Here is a 21,347-nt window from a genome sequence, read left to right as displayed (position 1 = left end):
TTTTGTGAAACATTTATTTTCCTCCCATCTTCCTGACTATTCCTCTCAATTACCTCTTCCACCAGAACTCTAAATTTTGGAATTTTTCAACAATTGGTTCTAGATTTTCTGTTCTTCTTCTGTATTCACCAATTTCATTTACTCCCAAGACTTAGAATATTACCAACAAAATGATGATACTCAAATATATATATATATTTATGACCCAACCTTTCTTCTTACACTGGACCTATGTATCTAATATTTGATATTTCCACGATATATTAAAACTGCTCTTACTGAATTTTCTCTAAAACCCACTTGCATACTTGTAAGTAGTAATAGTGCCTAGATTAAATCATACCAGTCACTTCATGGAGAACTAGAAAAGCCAGGCCAAAAAAAAAAAAAAAAGAATCTGCTTAAAGTCATTAGAGAACCAAGAGACAGTGAAGAATTGCATCCAATAGCCAAGGCAGAATGATATTTAGAGGCCTGGCTCAACATTTGGGTTGTTTTCCTTCCTGAACACTCTATCAGTTGCTAGTAGAGTCTTCTTGAGCTGAGTTTAATCCTGAACTTAGCCCTTACTACCTTAGTAACATTGGAAAGTTCTACCTACTTGCTTTGTGCAGCTCTGTCATCTATAAAAGTAGATAATATCTCCTACCTTATGGCCGCTAGGAGGAATAAATGAGTTAACTAACACTAAGCACCCCAGTATAGCAAGAGGCATATTACAGATGTTGAATAAATCATAGCTGCGATTCCTACTTACTGCTTCAAACCAGTTATTTGTATCTCTTCATGCTTCTGAAGAGTATAAGCATCTTGGAGGTAGGATCATTCAAAATACTTCTTTATATCTGCTCATTACCCAGCACTCTCTTTTGTTTGAAATATTTCATACAGTTATGTTACTATGCTTTGGATATTTTTGTTCTACTCAACTTTCATGTTGAAAGTTAATCCCCAATGCAAGTAGTAAGAGCAGGACCTTTAGATAAGGGAATCATGAAAGTGAATAGGCATCCAAATAAAAAGCCTTGATGAAAGGACCTGTTCCTCTTGCCTTTCTACCCTTCACCACATAAGGAAATGGTGTCCCTCCCCTTCTGCAGGACACAGCAACTAGGTACCATCTTGGATGTAGATATCAGTCCTTTCTAGATAGAGAACAGTCCTATTGGTTATGATCTCAGGTTTCCCAGCCTCCAGAACTGTGAGAAACAAATTTTGTCATGTTTATAAATTATGTAGTATATGGTATGTTATAGAAGCACAAATGGAACAAAGACATTCTGTTAAATAGGTGTTTATTCTTTGGTTAGATTTCTGTGATCCTAGATTTTAAGCTTATATGGCTGTTTATTCAGCTCTTTGACTGCTATGACTAAAAGACCTGAAAAAGAACAATTAGTGAAGGAAAAGTTTATTTGGGGTCTCACAGTTTCAGAGGTCTCAGTTTATAGATGGCTGGCTCCATTCCTCAAAGCTCAAGGTGAGGCAGAGCATCATGGCAGAAGAGTATGGCAGAGGGATGTAGTTCACATGAGGATCAGGAAGCAGAGAGACTCCAAAAAGATACACCCCAAAGCCACGCCCCAAATAACCCACCTCCTCCAGCCACACCCTACCTGCCTTCAGTTACCACTCAGTTATTCCCTGATGGGGGATTAATTCACTGATTGGGTTAAGGCTCTCACAACCCAACCATTACTCGCCTAAATCTTACATTCTTACTCATGAGCCTTTTGGGGACACCTCACATCCAAACCATAACAATGCCTAAGTATTTTTAAAATATTCTTTTATTCAAGAATGTAGTATGTTAATACTGTTTTGCAAGATTTATGACAGTCTTATTTCTTATTTATTGTACACTAAAAGGAAAATTGTATCAAGAAGTAAAAAATCACAAATTAGCCTTCAGTTATTCTTCTGGGCATAAGATTGCTGTTATGTTTTCCACTTCTCCCTTCAATGGCCAGAAAATTACAAGTGCTCCTTTCACTCATGTTTTGTCTTCCAAATTTTAAAATAAGAGGAATCTGCATCCTGTAAAAAGAGTAACAGTAATATGTATCAGTCCTTCCTACTATTTACCCAAGTTTTTACAATTAAGTTGCTTTGAGGATCTGTTCATTATCATTCACTGCTAAGAATTCTTACAAGCCTCAGACAAATGTTTAGATTGGACTGAAAAAAAAAAAAATCACAGCTAAATTTTAGATCTGTCCACAAATCTCTCTAAATAGCTTCACATCATTGTCTCCTTTATCTGGCATGAATAACATTGGTTATTATCTGTTCATATCATTTCCTAAATGCTGAATTCTCATTAATACTCAGATTAGCATATCATACCCACACTGACTTGTCCTAATAAATAAAAAGAACAGATCCAATTATTAAAATGGAAATATTTGAAATATAATTCAAATTATTATTTATGAGCTTTTAATATATTATTTAAAGGATGATTTTTTAAAAAGCAACTTGATAATCGCTCTTTATGTGATTTTCATTTGGGAAGTATGCATTTACCTCTTGAAAGAATTTGTACTAAAAAAGAATAATAATGATGATATTGATAATACAAAATTCAGTGTGGCTATTGTTCTGTGGTTTTGTGTAGAGAATGAGGTATCATGCCTCAGAAATGGTAATAGGAAATTAGAGAATACCTAATTTATAATTTAAAAAGAGTGATAAGGCATCGAGACCATGAAATACACAATATATTAAAGAAAGGAGGTCATGGGGGGCTGCCATCTTTTAATAAAGGCTAATGTAATAAAATGCTATATTTTCTGAGTGATGTTTATATTTTACATTTAGATAGTATGTAAACAAGATGAAATAACCTTCACAAGGACATTTCTGAGAGAAGAATAACTGTCATATGACTAAAACTCTTCTAATCCCTGGTCCCTCTTTCCTCTCTGAAAAAAAAACACTTCTATAATATACGTCTACTTTGTTACTGAGATTATTGAGAATACAAATTGGTATAGGGGTTATGAAAAACAATATGGATATTTCTCAAAAAATTAAAAATAGAACTACCATATCATACACAGCAATAACACTTATATGTATTACTCCACTTTAAGAAAAATGCCTGAGGTGGGGTACTACAAAAAGCCAAGTGCAGTGGGGCACACATGTGCACACATGTAATCCCAGCAACTTGGGAGCTAAAGCAGAAGAATTATAACTTTGAGGGCAGTCTGGGCAACCTTACCTGTCTCAAAATAAAAACTGAAAAGGGCTGGGAATATAGCGCACTAGCAGAGTACTTACCTAGCATGCATAAGGCCCTGGATTTGATCCCCAATATGACCAAAAGAAAAAAGTTTGGGGGGATTTTTTTGTTCGTTTGTTTGCTTTCCTAAGTTCACATTCTGGAAAATTGTAAAAAGTCAAAGACTGGGTGACCTCATCTATTCAGCCTCTGCTGAAAGCCCCCTTGTCTGGGTCATTTTCTCATAAAGAAATGAAATCAGTTCTATGTAGAAGGAGCCTAGTACATGACAACTCATCCTCCTAAGAATTAACTCAAGTCCTGTGAGAAATAGTTATTAATCCCTTCAGTGGTAACTGAAGGCAGGTAGGGTATAGTGTTAATCCCTCATGGCCTAATTTCCTTGAAGTAGGCCCATCCGTTAAGGTTCCACCATTTTCAACATTACCATACTGGGACCAAGCTTTGAGGAGGAACCATATCTAAACCATACCAGGGCATATATCCACAGAAAATGAAACCAGCATCTTGAAGAGCATCTGTACTTCCATGCTCATTTTTCTATTTTTTTAATGAGCCAAGATATGGACACAACCTAAGTACCTTGTCAAAGAATGAATGCGTTAAACAAAGGTGGTGTATATCTATGCAATTACCCTTTAGCCATGAAAAAAAGGAAATCCTGTGTGGTACATTCTGAATAATGGTACATTCCTATAATTCCAGCTATTTGAGAGGTGAAGTGAGAGAATTTTAAGTTCAAGCCCAGCCTGAGCAACTAAGTGGGACTATGTCTCAAAACAAAATTAAAAGGGCTATGTAGGGGCTCAATAGTAGAGTGCTTTCTTGGATGTGAGACCCTAGATTCAATACCCAATACCACAAAAATGAAGCTGAAGAGTGTGAAAAACATAAGATACAAAAAGATACTATATGATCTCACTTGTATGTGCCATCTAAAAACTCACTTATAGAGGCACAGAATTGAATAATGGTTGCCAGGGGCTGGAAGGTGGGAGAAATGGGCAGATGTTGGTCAAAGGGCACAACCTTTCTGTTAAAAGATGAGTAACTTAGGTTATTATTAAGTTACAAATTCAAATTAATGTATAGCACGGTGATTGATTAACACCGTATCATATACTTCACATTGGATAGGAGAGTAGATCTTAAATGTTCTCATGACACAGCAAAGGTAACTCTGGGAGATGTGTTAATCAGATTTACTGTAGTCATCATTTTACAATGTATGTATAATATCAAATCATCACATACACCTTCCAAATATACAGATTTGATTTGTTAGTTTTTGTATAAAAACACAAATCATTGACCTTTACTTTATGTATGCTGAATATCCTTCTACTTATGAAAATCAGGATGAGAAAGAAAATAAAACCTTAACAGCAAACATTTATAACACTGCAGACTGTTTTAAAGCTTTTCATGTAATAACTCATTCAATCTCCATAACAATCCTATGACTAGATCCTATTCACTAATCTCCATTGCCCAGATGGAGAGATTGAGCTATAGAGAAGTGACTTGCTAAAAGTCAAGGGGCAAAGATCAGGTAGAGCTGGGATTTGAACCCAGAAAGCCCAGCACTAGGCTTCGTGCTCTCAGCCAGGATGCTGTGCTTCCTTTCTATATAGGTGGCCTTCCCCTCCCAACTCTTATCTATAGCTGGGCTCAATGCCATTAGATCAACTATGCTCCAAATTTAAATCTCAGATGTAATCTTTGATCAAGCTCATCTTTGGAACCATCCCATACTACCAGAGTCCCAGCACTGCCAAAACAATTGTAAATGATTTGCTCAAAGTAAACTGCTCCACATTACAGATTAGTACAGGGAAAGACTCATTAATAATTTTGCAAGCTCTGGATGTTTTAGTGTATTATTAATCCATTTTATAATCTCTAAGCATTTTGTTATGTTCTGATGTTTCGATCTTTTTCCCTAGTAATTCATTTGCACTTCCCTGCAAAAAGTTGGAACAAATTAAATGTGTAACAAGTGGATTAGATGTTTCAGTGGGTTGTTTAAAATAGTGGTAGATTACATAGTGACACGTAGAGTATGATCCTCTTTTATAATTCTTTTTTATGTCAATCTGCATTTTTTAATTCAAAATATGATAGTAACAGAGTATGAAAGAAATAACTCTTTAAATAAATAACTCAATAAAATCCTTCCATAGCACTAATCTTTCTTTGTACAATCAATCTATAATTTTGAGATTAACTCATTACATTTGCTGTGTTATTTATGCATTAAACTCTACTGATAGTCACAATTTTATCAATCAGTTAATGATATACCCCACTAATTGTGATAATAATGAGGGCCAAAGGCAGTAATAAGCTTTTTCCATAAATGTGGCCACAGGCACATGTCAGATGTGCAGGTTGGAGGCAACAGTGTGCATACACCTGTCTTAGCAATGCAGTCAGTGCTTTGACAGAAGAGGGTATAGGGCCTGAGGTGCACCTAGTCCTGGGGAGAGGTGGGAGAGGAAGCCAGGGATCACTTCAAAGAGGTAACCCCTGCCCTAAGAGACTGGTAGGATGGGTAGATCTTGCTGGGGAAAGAGCACTTTGACACAGATCCAGGTCAAATGGTTAAATGTAGAGAAAAAAATGGCAACCTTTGATTTGATTTTACCTTGTAGAAAACTCATTTCTCCCAAGACTAGTCAAAATTTACAGTAAGCCACCAGATATATATGAGGGTGGAATAATTATTATAATTTCTGTATTTGATATGAAATTGTTGGAGGGTTAGCAAGAAAGCTTTTAAGCACTAAGATTTTTTTATTTTCCTACAAAATTGAAACATATTATTAAGAAATATATAAACTGCTCTTACCTTACCACTCTGAAAGTTATTAATCCTTTTCTTCCCTAATTTGTTCGTTATCCAAATGGCCAGGGTTGGCATATATTGCCACAAATATGCCACCAACAAGAAAGGTTGCTCTGCAATCCAAACTTCTTTCAAATCGTTAGCCATGGCAATTAACATCAGCCGCACACAACGACTAGTTGCCATCTTGTACAACTGATCTCCAGCATGGACCACAGTCTAAGAAAAGTTTAGAATTAAGTGAATGCTGAGTAATTTTTCAAACTATTTCACAGAACATTTAAGCGAAAAAAACTTAAAGGCCAACTAATTGTATTATTCCTTCAGGAATCCCCACAAACCCTATAGGGGGTTATAAACTTCTATAGTATTTCAAATTTAATTTTTTGTTTTTCAGCACTAGGGATCACACACAGGGCCTTGCTCATGCTCACCAAGCATTCTACACCTGAACTATATTCCCAGTGCAATTTCTGTAATTCTTCAATTAGCCTAATAGGAATGATAAATATACAAGAGAATACTGTATGGGCTAACTAAAAGATGAAAGTTTGCTTCTAGCTAGAATTGCTAGAAGCAATTATCACCTTAGAGTGATAATTTAGTTATCACTTTAGTACTAAGACTCAAATGATTATGACATGCATTTAGCAAATGAAATCTCATCAAACAAGAGGATGAAATGGAAGAAGATAAAATGGGCTTCTAAATAAGAAAAAAACCTATCACATAATAGCACACACGTAATGGAAGACATAAATATTATCTTAGCAACTTCTTTAGCCTTTATTTAAATGTAAGGCCAATGCACTATCTGCGGCCAATGCACTATCAGCTGACTAACAATTTTCATAAGTTTTCTAACAAAAGTATGACATAATAACCCTGAAATATAGTAAAAAAAAACACTACAATATAACAAGGAAAGCATTCAAATTATATGACAATTAGAAATTTTTACCTTTGTGACTTCTTCAGCTAGTGCATTCTTCACAATATTTGAGTAGACAGGTCCTGGGTAAATGTTAGAAATGATTATACCTGGATATTTGGTAAGTTCAGATCGAAGGCAATTAAAAAAACCCTAACAGACACAAAAGGAAAAAAAAAGGCAAATAAAGTTAAATGGAGACTCATAGCTCATGATTTATCAAAATATGCTCTGAAAAGCCTGAATAAAGGTCAAGTAGTGTAGTTAGGTAAACAATGTTACGCATTTTTCACTGTGAGACCAGAGGCGATCCAGGAAAGACATCCTCACCTCTTGCCAGGTATAGGCAGTTTGCCACCTTGGTAGTAATGGCTCTTGCCATCAATGGTCTTTATGGTTGGCAAACCCTGAACCAACAAGAAACTCCCAGAAGGTTCTGATACACCCTCCTCATAGCAATCCTCATCTCCCTGCTCTAAAACAAGTGCATGTTCTCCAGAAATCACTGGGGTTGGCTTTCTCTTTATTCTCCAGAGTCATCTAAGTGCCAGTGTTTGGGGCAATAGGGAGTACAGAGGGATCAATGCTGCACAGAAATTCACCAAAGAGAAAGAATCCAACCTTTTCAATTGATATTACTATGTAATATGTTACTAAACAGGATGATTTAGTTTGAGCAGATGAGTCTTTTGGGGGTGATAACTAGTACCTGGCCAGTTAAAATTATAATATGATCACATATTGAATGACATTTATAAAAACAAACTATAGACCTAGACTTAAACATACAGGCTATTTCCAAACCAACAAGGAATAAACAGAAATCTGCTTCCCTTCATCTCTGATCCTAAATTAGGAATTTTCCAAGATTACATTGTTAAAAAGCTAGGTTAACTACTGAAACTAAACACCTAACCCCTGGTACATTCATATTTAATCCAACATCATTAATTAGTAACCAGCCCTTAAATAACTGATCCTTAACACACTACAAGGTGCTATTTCCTCATGATTAGTCCTGGGCCTCATGAGGGTGGTGAGAGTTTATGCAGCAAGTGAAGAGTGCTGTCAGAAATGGACCGAAAAATAATTGGTAAATGAATTGAGAACTCCTGACCTTTTTAACCTTCTGCCCCTCTGCCACAAAAGCAGAAAGAAAACATAAAGTAAGCCATTTGTCAGACAATACTACCTCTCAAGATGGTTCAGATCTCTTGTTAGAAATCCCATCTACTAGCTGGGCATAGTCATGCATGCCTATTATCCCAGTAGCTTGGGAGACTGAAGTAGAAGGATCACGAGTTCAAAGCCAGCCTCAGCAACTTAGCAAGGCCCTAAGCAACTCAGTCTCTAATAAAATATAAAAAAGAGATGGGGATGTGGCTCAGTGGTTAAGCACCTCTAGGTTCAATCACTGGTAGCCAAAGAAATCCCATATACGTTAACATGTAAACTTTTCAACTAAACAAGTTCACTCCACAACTTGCTGGAGATCCTAGAAAAAACTGTATTCTTCACAAAAGCCTCCTGCTTAATGTTCAACCATGGTAAAACTAACTAGAGTCTCAACCTACCACATCCTATCAGAAAATCAAATCCAGTAATTAACAGAGAAGCTTGGAGGGAGGCCAGACAGCTCCTCTGTGTCTTACTGAGAACATTCTGTAAGTCTTATGAAACTCTTGGGGCCAAAAGACAGGTGGTTGTCCTCCCACATCTGCCCGCCTGTGGTTTGCCCAGATGCTCTACAGTAAGACTGACAGCCCATTGTTGAAGAGGAAGAAATCAGTGCTGCATTCTATAGCCTCATCACTTCAAACTGTCCCCTGTTCAGAGAAGAAAGAAGATGTCCTAAAGAACCAAAGCTTCACATTCTCTGAAAAGTAAGACAACCACGCAGCTATTGCATCTCATTTTCCCAAGAGTAAAATGCTGACTCAAACCAACCTTCAACAATATTAATTTTACATTTTGGATCTCCTTTCATCATTCTCCTCCTATTTGCCTTATATGTTCTTCCTGTCCACACTTAAGCAAATATTAAAATTTCCTTCAGTAAAAGTATTTACACCTCATAAGTGATAAAATTCAAAAATCAAAATATTCTCCTAGCCTTTGCCTTGGCTGAGATTTCTTCTTCCAAAACCACTGAAATGTCACATGAGGCCCAATACTAATACTTCAGTTGTCAGTACCTCTTTTCACATTCATGAGACGTGGCAAAACGTACAGTGAGTACAAAGGGGAAGGAAAAAAAGTCACAGTAATGGGAGAAAGAAAATACATCCCAAAGTTTGTGTAGAGGGAGGGGAAGACTCACAGTTTACCATGAGAACGTAGTAGAAATAGGGATAAGGTAAAGAAGACATGCTGACCAGACTATATATACTTCTTCTTCTTTTTTTTTTAGTTGTAGATAGACACAATTTTATTCTATTTATTTTTATATGGTTCCAAGGATCGAACCCAATACCTCACGCATGCTAGGCAAGCACTTTACCACTGAGCCACAACCCTAGCCCCTACATACACTTCTAAAGAGCAAAATCATATTTTTATATTCCAGGATCTGCTGCAGTGTATGGCACAGGATAGATGCTCAATAAATATATTTTGGACAAGTTTGAAGCATGTGTGGCTCAAATTGTTTTTATCATGTACTGGGGGATATCTTCTACCAAAGTTCTATTTCTGTTTTCCCACACAATTGCCCAGTTCCAGGGATAATCATATTCCCCATTTGGGTCAGTTCTGTCAGAGTAGAGTTTCAGCAGCCTTACCCGAAGAGCATGCTTACTGGCACAATATCCACCGGATAGAGGTACAGATACAATGCCTGCAAGGCTATTCACAATAACTATCTTTCCTTGTTTCCTCTCGATCATGTGAGGTAGGACACACTTTGTCAAGGACACTGTCCCTAAATAGTTAAGCTCAATAAGCTCCTTGAAGACATCGAAGTTGGTATCCATAATCAAAGAACGCTGGGATCTTCCACCATTATTGACCAGAATGTCAATCTAGTTAAATAAAATCAGAAAAGAAATGCTTAGGGGTTGTAAAGGAAATTCTAGGCACAATTGTTTATATTGTTAACTTGAAGATTCAATAGAACAATGGTATATTTCTAAAATTTAGTAATAAAAATCATGGTAAAGTAACCAGAATGTACCTATGGTACTCCCATTTTATAAAACTTTTTATGAAAAATCTCAGACTCAGTGATTAACAGGCCTAATACATAGGCCTGATTACACTGCAAGGACGCCATGTACATACAAGTCTTAAAATGAGAGCACCATGGATGGGAATATCCTTTGTGATACTTCAAAGATGGACAAAGCAATGCAATAAATGCTATATGAATATAAATTGCTACTTACTTTACCAAACTCCTGGAGAACAGCTTTAGTTGCCCCCTCATGGGAACTTCTGTCAGTCAGGTCAAGGGGCAAAATGAGTATATCTTTTCCTTTTAAATTGCCATTCTCTAAATAAAAATACTTTAAAATTAGTGAGAACATCATGACAAAGATCATTCATTCTCCTTGCTACTCTTCTTAAGTTTAACACACACCCTGCAATAGGAGTTGCCCACAGATTCACTTCTGGGTGGCCCTTTGAAAGTTTCTCTCAGTCACCAGGAGAACTAGAGGTAATATGAAAACATCTTAGACAAAAAAAGGTGGCCAGCTTCACCAGACATGGAATGCATGCTTCATTCTGAATAAAGACAGTAGAACTTTAGAAAAGACTGGCGGAAATCAAGACTAACCTACAAGCTATAAGAAACAAAAACTGTACAGCAATTTCTTTAGAAGTACAGTTTTGTTTACTTTGCAGTAGGCTCACAAAGGTTAGTTGCTGCCTTGCAAACATTTTAAAAAAGAAAATGAAAGTTATGTTTTAATTCAGTAAGAAGCTCAAAGCCCACAGTCAAATGACATGTAGAAGCCACAGGCCAATGACATATAAGAAAACAACATGGTCCTTTCTACAAATCCCACCAAGAATCAACATGTGCTACAACTGCCATTTTCTATTTCTGTTCATTAAAGCAAATTTGCCTGAACTCTAACCTTGAAACAGAATAAATAATGCCAATAAGAAAAACAAAACAGAAAATACAGTAAGTACAAATTATTTATGGGCAAAAGAGGACATAATGAAGCATCATCTTCGAACTAATATATGTAAGGGCTTGCACTAATGATCTGACAGATAAAAGAAAAGCATTCACGCTCACACAAATGAAGAAAGACTGACAGGGTTCAGCTTCTCTGCTTGTGCAGGATTTGCAGGTCCCAGAAGTAGAGGGGTAACTACCATAAGAAATGACCTAGTGCCATAAGAGGCCTTTGGAAGCAATAACATCAAAGATGACCTGTGGCCTTGCAGACTGTTAATCAGGCAATGAACTCTTATTACAGGGTGTTTAGCTCATAATCAGCAAAGTTAAAGAAAGACTGAAAAAGGAATAACAGAGAGATGACCAAAAAACAATGAGCTGGAAAATTCAACATTCTCTCAGTTTAGGTACCAAGTACCCTATGAGAAAAAACAACTCTTCTACTTGAGGCTGCTTTCAATGTGAACATAACACCAAAACCCAAACCAACAAATAATTAACACAGTCACCCTTTATAGGAATGTAAACAATATTAGTTCTGGTTGCATTTTTTATACCTAATTTCATTCTGTTTCTTTTATTCTCTATAACAAAAATGTTATACCATTTCATTGACTACAATACTCACCTTTTAGCAAAATGAGTAAGGATCCATCCTACCTCAGTTTCAGTGGTTACATATATGAATGTCATAGATAAAAAAACAAACTGAACGGGGCTGAGGTTGTAGCTCAGTGGTAAAGCACTTGCCTCGCATGTATGAGGCACTGGGTTCAATCCCCAGGACCACGTAAAAATAAATAAAGATACTGTGTGTTCATCTACAACTAAATAAATATTAAAAAAAAAAAAACTATTCTTTCTCTAAGACAAAAATATAAGTCACCTGGTCACTAAAAAGTCAAAAAGGATTGGACAATCAGCAGTCTCTCCCTAATGCCAAGAGTCAGTGCAAAAAAGAATAGAAAGCTGACAAAATGAGGCAGGAAAGGTGGAGGGAAGCCAACTAAGATGCGACAAGAGAAAAGGGCCAGGGGCCAGGCACTTGGAGCGTTTGGAGCCAGGGTGCACTGGCAGGAGAAGCCCATCTCCCCTCTGCCATTCCCAGGCTGCACTTGAGTTTGCAGTCTGCCTCATGTCTAGGAAGCACAGCTGCTGTTTTAGGTTCACTTACCTAGGCATTTTCTTTTCACCCTCTCCAGCTCATGCACTCTTCTGGCTGACAACACAAGAGAAACTCCCAGTTTAGACAGCTGGTAAGCCAGCTCCTCGCCAATCCCACTGGATGCTCCAGTCACCCACACCACCATGTCCGTCAACTCCCATTCTATTGAGGAAAGAAACAGAGGTAGAAGGGAATGAATAAGTGAGGGATCACACCTGCACATCAAAGACTGGCAACAAACATCAAAAACTTTAAACAATTCCACTAAATATGAATACTAATGTGTGGAGCTTAAATTTTTTAAACTTTCTAAGAAAACTCCTCATACCTAATCTCTTAAAGCATGAATACAAACCATATTAGTAATAGTTATCTAAACAGTATTTTATGCATTGCAGAATTTTCCAGACTTTACTTCAAGGTTAGCCTTATCACTCCATGGTTCACTCCCTGGCTCTATTTATCTACATGTATGATAAGAAAAGTAAAGCTAAGGGACTGGGGATATAGCTCAGTTGTTAGAGTGCTTGCCTCAGATGTACAAGGCCTTGGGTTCAATCCTCAGCGCCATCAATCAATCAATCAATCAATCAATCAAAGTGAACAGAAAGTCATTACCCAGACTCACTTTTCTTCTCCATATAATGATGAATTCAGACTACTTTTTTCAGTCAGTCCTTCCAACTTTTTGAAATCAAGCTTTCAATGAAGAGTGCCAATATTACAAGTGCTGCTCTATGATAAGATGTAATAATCTTGCATTTTAAAGGAAATATTTTCTCCATCTGGCAATCAAATTGGATGACTTAATGTCATTTTGTAATAGTGCCCCTGAAATGCCTGAGCTCTCATTTGAAGAGAATCTTAGTAGTTTACCCAAGATGAAATATATAATGACAGGAAGAAGACATGTTGTGTTCTTGCACAGTCATTTTCCTGTTGAAGACTCTGAAAATTCTGCAATACTAAAGCAATGGAAAGTGGTTTATTTGCGCTGCAGGAGATGATAGTCACTGAAGTCACTGTCTATCTGAACCTGTAGAGTCACTGTGATTCACCTCCTGTATTTCTTCTTCATTAAGATATGTGTTATGGGGCTGGGGATGTGGCTCAAGCGGTAGCGCGGTCGTCTGGCATGCGCAGGGCGCTGGGTTCGATCCTAAGCACCACATAAAGATAAAATAAAGATGTTGTGTCCACCGAAAACTAAAAAAAATAAATAAATATTAAAAAATTCTCTCTCTCTCTCTCTTTAAAAAAAATATGTGTTATGGATTAAAACTAGCTAGCAAGTTATTACTTAACTTTGCATTTCTGATTTTATATCAGGACACTTGAAATCAAGAACCTTGTGTACTATTTCAGTTAAGCACTTTTAAATCCAATCTTTTTAACAACAGCATCTTTAGAGACTGCCAGGGTTCAAATTTCAGCTCCACCACACACAGCAATGAGCATGTCCCATATGCTCAGTGCCTTAATTTTCCAGATCAAGAAAAGTGATTAATATCAAATCCCTCACAGGATTGTTAAGAGTAATGAGTAAAAACATGGGAAACTCGGGCTGAGGCTGTAGCTCAGTGGTAGAGTGCTTGCTGAGCATGTGTGAGGCACTGAGTTCAATCCTCAGCACCACATAAAAATAAAGATACTGTGTGTTCATCTACAATAAAAAGTAATAATAATAATCATACAAAAATATTTTAACAGGTGGACTTTACAGCAGCAAAACATAGAATACTAATAACTTTGTTCTGATTCTCCCACCAGGGCCAATAGGGTTAACAGTCCTAATGATTTCATTTTTCTTTATTACTTATATGCTTTGCTTTACTTATTAAAACCCTCACAAGAATCCTGTTATGATCTCACTTTTTTAGAAAAGAAAACTGAGGTTAATAAAGATTAATTTACCCTGAGTAGACTGTAAATACCATCAAGATTGAGACCCTGACTTCCTTGTTCCTGGATAGCCTCAGTGCCTGGGAGAGATTGAAACATAGAAAGGAATCCAAAACTAAATAACTATGAATCAACACCCAAAAACCCTGGCAAAGCTGGGATATGAACCCAGGTATAGCTAGCTCCAAACTCCACACAGTTGACTATCATATAGTGCACATATTTAAATAAGATCAGTTGTCTTTGCAGTGCTGGGACTGGAACCCAAGGTCACTTTCCATGGGTGTAGCTGACTTTGCCACTGAGCTATATCCCCAGTCCTTTATAATTTTAATTTTGAGACAGGGTTTCTCTAAGTTGCTTAGGCCTCATTATGTTGCTAAGGATGGCCTCAAACTAGTAATCTTCTTGCCTCAGCCTCTGGAGTCACACCTCCAGAGTGCCTGATTTTACTCAATATTTTAAAACCCAACTGTTTCTTAGATATTCTAAACAATACAACTGCCCTTAGGAAAAGAGTCTTCTATAAATATTTAAATTAAAAATGGAAATGTCCCTAAAATATGCCTGGGCTACAAAGCTTTCCTGCAAGGTAATTATACTTTTTTGGAAAAGCACAATTGGACCAGGATGTTACAGGATTAAGAAATATGTATTCAGGTAATCCTTTATTTTCTCAATGTTATTCGCTTGACTTGGAATTGACTACTCATTAATCCAAATTTAAGTAAAGTGAATTCAGTTTGTTTTGGAATTCTTTACTCAGACACATAAAGTGAATCTACTTTGCTCTGATACTGTTGACTAACTTGGCCTAGAGCTAATAAAGGTTTCTTCATTTTGTATCTATAAGCAAGCAGCTACTACATAAAGCCAATAGTGAAAGTGTCCAGGCTCAAGTTCACCTTAGCACATTCAATTCTGACACCCACTCTCCCATCCTGAAGAACGCTTTTTTGTTTAGCAGCCAGCCTTTGTTTAACATTCCACAGAATCTGACATATATAAATACTCCCTGAAAGAACACCTGAAAGCAGACTCTTAGAGTTAGACAGAAACTAACATTCAATGCTAAACCCAGTTTGAAAATTCTCTCCTCAAACCATTCCTTCCCTCCCAGGCTGTGGAAGCTCGTCATCTGGGACTTTCACACAAGTCTAATCATTCAAGGGCTCTTTCTTCCACTGACGGGATACAGCTTTAACTTCTACCCACTGGCAGCAGTGGGCAGCAGGCCTGCCTTCTGGCACCAGAAAGAGTAAATCAAGCCTCTTCCACACGGCCATCCTCATGTGCTTGAAGACAGCTGTTCTATCCTCCCTGAGGACTCCCATCTCTGGCTTCTCTAAGGCTAAATAAACATATTCAACTTCTGCTGCTTTCCTCATGTGTCCTGAGCACCAGGTCCTGAGCTCTGCTCAAACCCCCTGCACAAGCTCCCATTGCTTGTTCAATGCTCCTGTTGAAGGGAGCTGGCCAGAGAAGGATGCAGGATTCCAGTGGGGTCAGGGCAATGCAGAGCAGGATGAGCTGACTCCATTATTTCCCTTGTCCTGCAGAAGGTTCCATCTATGACCAGATTATGGCAGGTCCCTGCTGCATCCCCAGTGCCCAGCACAGAGGCATCATTGGCAATTGTTTCTTTAGACACTAAATGTCTGCAGATGTAGCCCAGACCCGCCTCAGCTTTGCTGGAAGGCACTTCACAGCTGACTCACACTGAGGTTTCTGTCAACTAAAACCTGAGTTGTCCATACATGTTGTCCCTTTTCATACTCAGGAACTGTGCCATAGGATTTTCTAAATCAATGTCCGATATCCAAATTTAGTTTCCTTGAAAATTCATCTTGTGAGATACATGCCTGGAAATGCAAAGAATATGTCTCTCTAGAAGGACACAAAAGAGGCAGAAAATAATGATTGCCTGAATACTGGGATTCTGGGGGACAAGGGTGGGGTAAGCTTTGCTTTTTACCATACATGTTTTTATATTTGTAATTTTTTATTACATGAATGTGTTTTCTATTTTTTTAATTGATTTATTTATTTGTTCTAATTTGACAGCAGAATGCATTTCAGTTCATAGCACACAAATAGAGAACAACTTTTCATTTCTCTAGTTGTACATAGAGTCACATCATTCGTGTTTTTATACATGTACCTAGGGTAATGATGTCCATCTCATTCCACTATCTTTCCTACCCCCAGGCCCCATCCCTTCCCCTCTCTCCTTTGCCCTATCCAAAGTTCCTCCATGTGTTGTCTACTTTTTAAAGTAACAAAAAATAATAAATCTACAAAGTAATCAAGGAGCATAATTTTTTTCTTCATAGGGCCTGCCCATCTTTATGACTAAGTTGTTTAGGAAATCTCAGTGGATTTCAATGTTCCTTTAATTTTTTTCTTTATCCCTCTACATCAATGTCTTTTTAGACATGTTTTTTTCCTTAATGTGCTCCCAAATGAAGTTGCATTCAACAAATATGTTTCTATACACTGTACATATTTCTGTGTATGCTTTATAAATACAGTTCTATAAAGCTTACTTTTTGTCAATGCAGATTACGAATGACAAAAATTTAAAAACTATTAAACTATTAACTGAATTTGTTAAAGAAATTTTAATGTAACTTATTAAATAAGTGATAATATATGAAATTTAAAAAAATATTTATCCTTAAGCTTTAGTTGGACACAATATCTTTATTTTACATTTATGTGATGCTGAGGATTGAACCTGGTGCCTTGTACATGCTAGGCAAGCACTCTACCACCGTGCCACAACCCCAGCCCTGATATATAAAATTAACATGCAAATTTTCAACTTATACAACCACATTATTGACTATCATCAAATTTAAAATCCTTCAAAACTCATTTTTCCAACAAAAGTAACACAACTGAAAAAAATCACTGAATTTCTTAAACACTATTATTAGTGACCTTATCTTTTAACTTTTACTTGATAATCAAGTAAAAGCTAAACTTACTTAGCAGTTAAGCTGCTAGATATGCATTCAGATACTGTTAATATTTTTCCTTTTCCTCAACATAATTTGATGGATTGAATAACTTTTGTAGAATTTTGTGATAAAAGTAGAAAGTCCAACTTAACACAAAAGCACTTAGAATCAAACATAAACATCCACAAGGCAGCCAATGGCAGTGAATAGGCACATGCCTTTCACCTACAATCAGGAGAAAGTTCCACAGTTAGTAAAATTGCAGTGTATATGGAATTCCTGATTTAAAAACAACTAAAAAAAAAAAAACAAAGTCCACCAATCACAGCCAACTATTTGCCATAGTCTTGTAGCACTGACCTTGTATACATGCTGTGTATTAATTCAGCAACAGTACTGCTGCACATGTTTTACCCAAGAAAGCCCAACCAGAGAAATGAAACACAATGAAATTTTATTTCATCAGGAAGGTTGAGCTTTGGAGAGACACAAAACACTGTGCCATCAGATTTTTTTCAGTCCCCAAGAACCAATTTTATCTCCACCCATCAGCCATTTAGAAGACATAGTCTATCTTCTGAGCTAGTAACTATTTCACTTCCAAGCCAACTTCATCACATACTTCAGGTATTTTCATACAGGAAACTTAATCCCGGGAAACCTCACCTTTGGGCAGGTCATTTCATCTCTCTGAACATCAATTTCCTTACGTAGAAAACAAGAGTAATGCCCAATTTGTACCAGTTTTGTAAGATCAAACGTTATGCTTGTAAAGTGCTGAGCACACTGCCTACCTAGTACACACTGTGTTCATGAATACACATACACCACACACACACACACACACTCATTATAGGACCATAAAATAGGAAGGCAGAGACAAAAGAAGGGTAGGCAGAATGTCCCTTAGTGTGCCAAGAATCATCTCACCTCGGCACAATACCAATTTCAGTTCTTTGTGGTGTTACACTTATATCCTAGTGAGAAGGCAGATGGAAGACACCATTACCTCAAATTTGATTCCAAAACTACAGAACAGCAAGAAGTCGAGGACAAACAACTTCAGGAAGACACACTGAGCCTCTGTACAAGGAGACTGTCTTACAATGCAGGGGGATGCTCCTTGTTTCTCAGAGTGTCCTCCCCTGATACAGCACCAGAACCCCTGGGATCCGGGCTGAGAAGTCAAACCCCTGAGGACGTCCCTCCAATTCCCACGCTTTCGGGTAGTTTGGCAACCCCAGGGGTTGCCTGAGCTGGAAAGTGAGTCTGTGCCATTTTCCCATAGGGATAAAAAACAGGGTCTGGGGTTGTGGCTCAGCGGTAGAGCGTTCGCCTCGCACAGGCGGGACCCTGGGTTCGATCCTCAGCACCACATTAAAATAAGTAAGTGAAATAAAGGTTTAAAAAACAATGATCTCCATAAAAAAATAAATAAAAACAAAGAGGCAGAACTGCCTCCTTAAGCCCGGCCTCTTCCTTCCCCAGTGGCAGCCTAGGAAGGGCGCGGCCCCGCGGCCCATAAACTCCACGCAAACGCGAGGGACCCGGACCACCCGGACCACCCGGACCACCGGGAAGCTAGCGATCTAGACCCGCCTTGGCCGCTCTAAGCCCGATCTCCCACTTGTGTCTGGGAGTCACGGAGGGCCCTCACCTGGGCGTCGCCCCTGCCACTCAGCCCACCACAGAGCGAGGTCGCCGTCGGCACGCAGGAAGCGCAGCAGCTGCACCAGGAGTAGGAGCAGCGCGCCCAGCGCCAGCAACCAGAGCACCAGCTCCCAGGTCATGGTGGCCTCAGGCCGGGCTCTAGCGGAAGACGACCGGCTCAAGCCCTCAATATCACACCGCCACAGCCTCCCGGCTCCTCCCAACCCACAGGAAGGAGGAGTGGCCCGGCGGGTCCAGGTCCCGGGCTGCGGCCGAGAGTTGATTTGAGAAGTTGGAGCCCTGGTGGCCGAAGCTGCTGGTTTCGCTTGGATGTGCGCCCAATGAAGTGCTGCGAGAGGAACAAAAGGCACAGATGACTTCATTACTTGGCTATACCATTGTTGGGACAGTAAACAGGATTTGTATTAACAAGAACTATTATTTTCAACAATTTTCTTGCGGACTAGTATTTTTTAGGGCTCCAGTGTTTGGGGGAGAAACAAACATGCCCCTTTCCTTCCTTCCTTTTCCTTCTTCAGTTCTAGGGATAAAACTCAAGGCCTCGTGCTTTCTAGGCAAGCGCTTTTCCACTGGGCTACAGCCCTAGCAGCATCCCCCGTCTGTTTTTTGTTTGTTTTGTTTTGTTTTGTTTCCTTCTTCCTTTTCTTTTTTTAACTAGGTGAAGCCAACAAAGCATAGATTGATACCACCACCGAATTAACCCAGTCGCTGAGTTGAGTTTGCCCCATGTCAACTGACATTTGCAGATCACGTTGCAAATGACACTTGCTCAGAGCGGAGCTGGATAGTGATTTCTGAGGAGCTTGTTGGTTGGTGAGTTTTAGGCCTTGGGAGCCCAGGCTGGGGCGTGGCCTGCATAGTGTTTAAGTCTAGTGGCTGTCCCCTCTGCTACCTCGTGTAAATGATTTCGTTATCTGAACCCCCAAAGTATACACGAGGAATTTGAAGTGAAAAAATGCCTATGAAGGGCACAGCACCTTGTATACAATAATATCATTCATTGTTTTGTAATTAAAGATAAATTATCTTTATGAGTTATTTATTCTTTCATTTGTAATTATCATTTATTGGGCTCCAACCTGAAAGATCCGGAATCCTTTTTGTTAACGTCTGTATTCTGCACCTATAAAATTCCCCTTACCAGTGAAAGCAGTAAAAAATGTTTAAACTGTGATGAATCAGAAATTGCTGTGATCTAGTTCAGGGTGACCCTAGGAATATATGAGCCCTCTAAATTCTTTTTTTTTTTTTTTGGTTTTAGTTGAACACAATACCTTTATTTTTATTTGTTTTATTTTTATGTGGTGCTAAGGATGGAACCCAACCTCACACATGCGAGGCGAGAGCTCTACCACTGAGCCACAGCCTCAGCCCTGAGCCCCCTAAATTCTTATCTTGCTTTATTGCTTATCCCAATTGCAACTGGCAATAATATTGCTCAAGAACTGCTCTCATTGACCTATTGCTTTCACAAGTGTGGTTTCTTCCTCCCTGCCCCTCAGGAGTTTTATTTTCTGTATGATACAGTACTCTTATGATAAGATGTTTTAAAATACCAAATGGAGTCTACTCAAAAGTTTCCTCTGAGCTTGTTTTCTCTGCTTTAAAATAAAAGGATTAATTAGATTTAGCATCCTAAGCCAGACTATCCCATGAATGGAGAAACTAGATTCTCCATCACAAACTCCAGTTGTGGAGAAGAGGGAGTGGAGGATGGGACAGTGGGCTCAGGATTGGAAAAAGTGACAGGAACAATATAATCTCTACCCTCTCAAGCCCTAGAAATTAGAGGTCCCTGTGAGCTTTGTAAAAGTTCAAAAACGTGTCTTTTACTCTGAAGATTTTATCATTCATACCACTGTGTTTTTGAAAACTTAAGTACACAATGAAGTATCCCATTTATTGATTTACAAACTGTGATGGTTAATTTTATGTATCCACTGACACAATTTTTAATGAAACAGTCTAGATATTGCTGTGAAGGTATTTTTAAGATGTGATTAAAACTTAAATCAGTAGATTTTCAGTAAGGCAGGTTATCTATCTATCTTGCATATTGGAAGCAGGCCACGTACAATCAGTTGAAGCTTTTAAAAGAAGGAGGCAGGCCCCTGGAAAAAGAGGAAATTCTGCCTCCAGACTGCCTTTAGGCTTCAGCTGCAACATTCTTTCTCCCCTGGGACACTATAGTCTTTCTGGACTTCACAATCACTTGAGCCACTTCTTAAAAATAAATCTTTCTCTCTCTCTCTCTCTCATATGTATGTTGTGTGTTTTTTTTTTTTTTAATGCTTCTGTTTCTCTGGAAAACTCTGACTAATTCACAAACTGCAATAAAACTACACAGTAGTTTTTATATTGGAAAAGAAAAGCAGAGTAAATTACAAATTTCTACTTCAAACTTTTCTTTCTACTTGAATAGAAGCATAATTCATTTTGGAGTTTAGTTACATACAAAGAATCAGTTACTATTATCAGAAACACAATGAGT

The 21,347-nt window shown here is 38.1% G+C and overlaps 1 protein-coding gene across 1 annotated transcript; it reads right to left on the bottom strand.

Annotated features, from left to right (window-relative positions):
* Window positions 1-1,772: 1,772 nt before the first annotated feature.
* Window positions 1,773-19,060, bottom strand: Dhrs7 (dehydrogenase/reductase 7). Its single transcript, XM_046461159.2, has 7 exons — window positions 18,843-19,060; window positions 12,330-12,482; window positions 10,410-10,516; window positions 9,807-10,046; window positions 7,057-7,179; window positions 6,099-6,314; window positions 1,773-2,037 (listed from the first exon to the last, which is right to left on the bottom strand). The coding sequence occupies exons 1-7, from the start codon at window positions 18,973-18,975 to the stop codon at window positions 1,990-1,992; spliced, it is 1,020 nt and encodes a 339-aa protein (XP_046317115.1). The 5' UTR covers window positions 18,976-19,060; the 3' UTR covers window positions 1,773-1,989.
* Between the last annotated feature and the right edge of the window lie 2,287 nt (window positions 19,061-21,347).

The sequence above is a fragment of the Marmota monax genome, unplaced genomic scaffold (assembly GCF_021218885.2).
Source record: "Marmota monax isolate L192 unplaced genomic scaffold, Marmota_monax_Labrador192_F-V1.1 WCK01_AAM20220418_F8-fsc00001, whole genome shotgun sequence".
Taxonomy (NCBI): domain Eukaryota; kingdom Metazoa; phylum Chordata; class Mammalia; order Rodentia; family Sciuridae; genus Marmota; species Marmota monax.
This window is presented reverse-complemented; position numbering and strand designations above follow the sequence as displayed.